Source organism: Kryptolebias marmoratus, linkage group LG12, assembly GCF_001649575.2.
Source record: "Kryptolebias marmoratus isolate JLee-2015 linkage group LG12, ASM164957v2, whole genome shotgun sequence".
NCBI classification, from domain to species: domain Eukaryota; kingdom Metazoa; phylum Chordata; class Actinopteri; order Cyprinodontiformes; family Rivulidae; genus Kryptolebias; species Kryptolebias marmoratus.
This window is the reverse complement of record NC_051441.1, coordinates 24460486-24467113: the sequence shown is the minus strand read 5'-3', so window position 1 is coordinate 24467113 and position 6628 is coordinate 24460486. Positions and strand designations below refer to the sequence as shown.

At 38.4% G+C, this 6628-nt stretch overlaps 1 protein-coding gene across 4 annotated transcripts in view; it reads left to right on the top strand.

The window, feature by feature from the left end:
- Positions 1-294: 294 nt before the first annotated feature.
- The window catches only part of ap2a1 (adaptor related protein complex 2 subunit alpha 1), a 36347-nt gene continuing 30013 nt past the window's right edge, over positions 295-6628 (top strand). For 2 of the 4 annotated variants that reach the window (XM_037978601.1, XM_037978600.1), the window contains exons 1-3: positions 296-526; positions 809-1085; positions 5151-5362. In XM_037978601.1, the coding sequence (XP_037834529.1) occupies positions 1019-1085; positions 5151-5362 (279 nt within the window). In that variant the 5' untranslated portion in view covers positions 296-526; positions 809-1018. Of the gene's footprint in view, positions 661-808; positions 1086-5150; positions 5363-6628 lie in introns of all 4 variants that reach the window. The other 2 variants (XM_037978598.1, XM_037978599.1) reach the window with 2 other exon arrangements.

The following is a 6628-nucleotide window of genomic DNA, read 5'->3' as shown; positions in this document are numbered from 1 at the left end:
GAGAAAAAAAATGGCAGAAAAAGCTAAATATCTGAAACAGCCGAAATTGCACCAATACCAAAAGTCATAGCGGTCTTGTCATTAATGAGCTGAACGTTTTGATATATGAACGGTTGAAATAGCTGAAAAATTGCGGAACGAGTTAGATGGCGAAAAACGTACGGAATAGTGAAAGAAGAATAATAGATAAGAAAGAGAAACAGGAAAACAATGGTGTGAATGCTTAATAGCATTCACACAATAAAACAGTATAAAACACATACACGTAGAGGCGGTCTCCCGTCGCGTTCCTGACCCCAATCCTCTGCAAAGAGCGTGCGCGGTCACGAGTGCGTCGCGCGTTCCCGCTGTTTTGCTGTCACGAGCTTTATCCGAACCGTGAGCTGGACGTTTCAGCTGACAACATTTATTTTAAGCAAGTTTAGTTTGTGACACAAAGGCAGCGCGACAATTTTTCTGTCTTTGGTTGGCAAGTCCTCTTTGCTGTGGTTCCGGGCAGCCGGTGATGTACTCCAAGAACTGAATGGTAATGCTAGCCAGCTAGCTAGCTAGCTGTTAGATAGCTTAACGGTGCGTGACTCGAAATAAGTTATCATTAAATTAACGGACGGCATCCTGTTTAACACATTTGACTGCAGTCATCTCGGACACATCTAAACAGTGGGTGTTTTTTACCTTCAGCCACATATAACCGTAGATGTTACGCGCCTCTTCCGATCGTAGCAAGATAAGGATTGAATGAAATAACGTTAGCTTCCCGTAGCATCGGAAACGAGCCAGTTACCAAGGATAACTTCTCCCGCTGCAGGTTTTCGTCTTCCATCCAGCGGATCCAGCCAGTACTCCCGGGGATACCCAGCCACAAGTAGAAAGCGTCTTCAGCTCGACGACATTGAGGCATTCGTGAAGCTGTAAGGACCAGCTCCTGCTAAGCTGCCCGTCTTGAGCCCTGCGGCTGCCCAGAATCGGGTTGTTTTACGGAGAAGGCCGGAGTCTGTGAGGACAGAAAGCTGCCAACATGCCGGCTGTGTCAAAGGGAGACGGGATGCGCGGATTAGCGGTTTTCATCTCGGACATAAGAAACTGTAAGTGGCTTTATTTTGTCTGCTAATCGCTGCCGAGTTGTTTCTTTTAAAGATATTAACACACATTGGTCACTAGTTTAAAATGAAGTGGTGGCGCAAAACTGCAGTCGTGTCAGTGTTTGTTTTCTCTTTGAATTTTTCCAGTTAGGTTTTCAAGAGGAGCTTTATGATGTTTGAGCTTTATTGAACCTTAAAATGAAACCAGGTTCATGTATCTGGGGAGAAAAAAATAAAATAAAAGATTTAGAATTTCTATCGAACAATGTGAAAAGCTGTCACAAATATTGACACAAACTCTACATATTTTTAAAGATTTGCCACAAAACCTTCAGAAAATTACCTTTGATTGCTCAAAAGATTTTTCATTCGATTAGAGTAATATTGACCAGTCAATTTTTTTTTATTAAAAACCTTGATTCAGTCCAAAGATTGAGTTTGTTACTGCGGGAAATTATGTCATTTGAACATTTTGTTGGTCAGAATATGGGCTTACAAATGAAACTGATGGGTAACTAGCTTATTGGTGAAAACGTCTTTTCACTCCTTCAGGAAAATTAAGCAGTCTATGTTGGACCTGACCTTTTACACCGTGGCGAAACAACTACATGACAGATGGAATTGTGGGTATTTTTCCTGTTCATGATAAATGCAGATTCCCATGAATCCAGTGAACTAGTCAAGAAAAATATTTTATTTATTTTAAGGGAAATGAAGAACGGTAGGAGAATCACAAATTCAGTGATGGGAACCAAGATGGCAGCTGAGTTGACGCTATACAGTAACATATCCATCTGTAACTACTTTATAGTGTAACTGTGCTCAAATATTTCTAATCTGATCGTTAAAGACTGGAGGGTTTAATGTTTGATTAGATAATGAGTCCTGAATTTGAAACTAAGGACAATTATTCTGAATGTAACATATTAGAAATCTGCACTGTCCTGATGAAAAAGCTGCATTTTCTCAGGTTAAAGAGAGGCTTGGAATTTTAATTACAGTTAGTTTAATTCCTTTAATCTGATAAGTCAGCCATCTTCACACAGCAGCATTAACTAAAGCTTGATGGGTATCCAGCTCATTTTCCTGCCTTTTCAACAGGGTAAAGCCAGGAACAAGACTAACCTGTCCTGTGAAAGGCCCCCTTCTTATGATCACTCAACAACTTTTTGTTAAAACAAGCTTTCATTAAATATTTTATCATTGATATATGCAGAATGACAACAATCACAATGGGGAAGTAACTAATTCAAACATCCTTGTGTAAAACACTTGCTAAGTTTTATTCAAAACCAAAGCAATGTATTGTTTTAGCTGAGTTTGAAATACATTTTAGATTTTAGTATAGCTGTTATTTCACTCCCACGTTTGTTGACAGTGCCCTTGAAGTTTTCTCTTATCGAGTAACAATGTTAACTGTACTTGAGAATCCATCTTTGTTTTGTTAAAACCTAGATTAGATGTAGTGTGTCTGTGACATGGGGTCAACAGTTACGGCAGAGATTTTTCCTCATGATTTGAGAAACTGTGAGCTCTCCTTCTTCAACAAGTCACTGTGAACAAAAGTGGGAGTGAAATAACAGCTAAACTAAAATCTAAAATTTATTTCAAACTCAGCTAAAATGATGTTTTTGATTATTGTAATGATTCTACTGATGTTTTTATTATGTAAAGCACTTTGAATGCCTTGCTGCTGAAATGTGCTATACAAATAAATTTTTACTTGCTTTTTTTTTTTTACTTCAAGCATAGTCAGGATTTGGCTCGACTCAAGCTCAGATCTGCTTATCTCTAACCAGCCCTGCTTCAGCTGCGTGTAATACCCCTGTCAGCTTTTCTATAGCTGTGCTTCCAGTTATTATTTAACTTCTTATAGGACTATTGGATTAGCTCAGGCTGTCTCCACTCATGTTTTAGTTATGAAAACAAAAGTCAAGACTTCACCTTCACTTTTGTTTATTTTTTTCTTTTTGGAGGGAACAAAATAAATTCTGATCTTGTTTCAGTTCCACTCAGACTGACTTGTAATGTCACGTTTTACAGCAACAAAGCTGAGATTTCAGTGTCGGTAAGTTAGCTAAGTGTTAATAAATGTGTGTTGTGACAACACTGACACTGTGTCGACTTGTGTCCACTAATAGTTGTTTATAAAACCGATGGTGGTATTTCAGTTTGGGTGGTGTTCCACTGGGCTGCGACTGTTGGGGAGACTAGTTGTGACTCAAAATTGGGAGGAAAATGTGAGTTTTTTTGTTGTAGTCTCACTGAACTCTTGAGTGTTTGTGACCACTGAGCGGTGCAGTCAGGCTTTGAATTTCATGGCATTTTTTTGTGCCCAGGGCTTGTAAAACTGCATTCTTGGCCGTGCAAACTATTTTGTTGCCCACCTTCACCCTCATTGTAGCTTGATGATGAGGGTGAAGATTGTAGTTGTTTTAAGATGGCAAAATCCACACGTATTGAGAAGCAAATAATGGCTAGTCAGAGCAGACCAACTTCCAAAGCAGGCTTTACCTCCTAAAGCAGCTTTGATGCCAAAATTTAATAGTGGGTTTGTGTGGATACTATTTTCTAAATCCTGGCACGGTTGTCAGTTTTGTTTTACATGATGATGAAATAATAACCATTTAATGCAAGATTGATGGTGGCATATTGTATAATTGCTGTCAATTTAGCATTACATGTTGTTTTTGTCTTTCAGTAAAAAAAAACCAAAAACTGCTACAGCTAGCTGCTTCTATTTTTACTTGCAAATAACCACAGAATTTCATGTAAGTAACCACGTGAAGTAGTGCTGGGCGATATGGAAAAAATCCTATATCAAGATATGGATAATTTTAGATCACGATAACGATATATATCACGATAACGATATATATCACGATATACCCCAATTACGTAAGTTGTCAGTTATTCTCTGAAAAACATGAAAAAATAATCTAATTTCTTACCTTTTTCAAGCTTTATTTCGAAGTGACATTTAACTGAACTTTCACAAATGAGAGCTGCTGCATTTTAGTGCAGCAATATATATGTATCAAATGACAACTTAACTAACCCGACTGGGACACACAAGAGGTCTGATCATCCTCTGCGCCGTCTTCCTTAGATAAAGACTGAAACACACAATGAACTCAAGGTCCACTACTGAGGACACGTCTAACAGCACACCTAAAGATGCTTTGTTTGCTAAATAAACAGTATAAACCTAATAATCTGTACATCTTAACTCCTGGGCTAAACGAAGGAGTTGAGCTCTTGACCGACATGTTTCTGTCTTGCCTCCGACTCCCAAGTTCAAAGCGGCTTCAGGAATTGGTTCAAGGGGAACTATTGGGATTTTAAAAAATCCCAATGCAGTTTAAGATGTGATGGTTTCATGCACTCATTGCTATGAACAGCAGCACATACACTGCGGTCTTGGCTCCTCTTCTGCTCCGCAACAAATAAATAGAAATTTGAGATAAATTTCATTTACATTTCTGGCTGTTTTGCACCTTTTTGTTGTTATCAGGACTGATAGAGTTTTCATCGGTGCTCCTCAGTAGCTACTAACATATCTGTTGACCATCACTCATTCTTGTTTTCACAGGAGCTCTTAAAATATTTTCCAGTGCAATTTTTGTTTTCATTTGGTACTCTAATTGAAGTTTGCTTAAACATTTTGACTGATTCTAGTTGTTAGCTTTACATCCCACTTTAGTTTATGATGGTAATTAAAAATATTTGTAAATTACAAATATTGAAGAAAGACTGTTACTAGAGTGGCCAATATGAACAGATCTTTAGAAAGACTGCAGGGTCGATTGATTTACCACCATTTCCACAAACCATATGTATGTTAAATGTTAGTTAAGTGCAGTACATGTGATCTGCACTCAGTTGTGTTCACTTTACAGCAGTAATGAAAACATGTTTGAGCTCAGCTGAAGATGCTCAGAGACTCCCTTAGTTTCCAAAGGCGATGTTCTTATTGACTCTCAAATGTAAGAGTTTAGTTTTTGTTGCCGTATTTATTGTGTCCAGACTTTGAATGCAGAATCTGTGCTACCTCCTATCCCCTCTCAGGTAAGAGCAAGGAAGCTGAGATCAAACGGATAAATAAAGAGCTGGCCAACATCCGCTCCAAGTTTAAAGGGGACAAGGCTCTGGATGGCTACAGTAAGAAGAAGTATGTGTGCAAGCTGCTCTTCATCTTCCTGCTCGGCCATGACATTGACTTTGGACACATGGAGGCCGTTAACCTGCTGAGCTCCAACAAGTACACAGAGAAACAGATCGTAAGTCTTCTGCTTTGTCCTTTCTGCAACATTATTTAAAGGAATACTGTAGAGCTTCAGATGTACAACATATTTGCCCTTTTCACTTGTTCACTGCATTTGTCATTTTGTCTTAATTTGTCATGTGACTGTGATTATTTCTTGCTCTAAAGCTGCAGCTACATGAGTGTTGTACTCTCATATAAAAGCCTTTGTTCATCAGGTGGTGTAAAATCTTTAGACTTGCACACACACACAAAGTGCTTCTGCTGAAAATCTTTCATGCTTTAGGTGTTGGGTTCAATAGATGTTTTTAGGTAATCCAAAGTAGGATTTATTTGTTTTTGTTTCAAAGCTGGTTGGAGTTAAATCACATGAGGGGCATTGACCAGTATCAGAAACCTGCTGTAGTCCCTGATGAGTGGTAAGATGGAGAGCAGAGCATTACAGTACCGTCATCATTAAGGTCAGACTTGCAAATGGAAACATTTAAAAGAGTTTGTATATTTAAATTAACAGGAGTGATCTCAGGACTGTTCCTTTGTGGAATAACCTTTGTCACAGCGAAACAACTGAATGTGGTACCTTTTTTATTTTGATGCTTGTCATCTGCAAGATTTCGAATATTCTAATCGGGCTCAGGCAGCTCAACACTATCAAGTCTTTGTTTCGGTTTTGTGTGACCCTCGGTGTCAAAAACAGAAAGTTGACTTTAATCTAAACAAGGAACACTGCACTGTTTTTTTAATCATGGTCATTGTTAGGATAGTTTCTCAAACTGACTCCTGCTCTTTTGACCCACACCAGATGTATGGTTTTTGACTCTTGTTGACACAACTAGAGACCATTGACCTACAAGTCATTCCCTACAAAGTGGCCAGAATCACAAAGGCTACAAAGTGCAACTTTACTTACTGTTGAGTTTATGATCTTTTCATTTAGGAGTAGCCCCAAAACCCCAGTTAAGCCAGACTGGGTTTTCAAGTCGGGTAATTATGTCATGTTCTGGTGCAGATGATTGGCAGTGAGTTTCAACCTAGTAAGCATAAATAAAAACAAAAATGTACAGTGCTATGGAAAAACTATTCATCCCTTATAGATTTCTGTTGTTTTTCTTTTATATATATTTTTGTCACTCTTAAATAGATCATCAAACCAATGTTAACATCAGACAAAAATAACAAGTAAATACAAAATGCTGTTTTTAAATGACTTCATTTAAGAAGAAGAAAAAAGCTATGCAGACATCCAGTGGCGTCACTAGGCCTGTTTTAGGGGGGCTTCAGG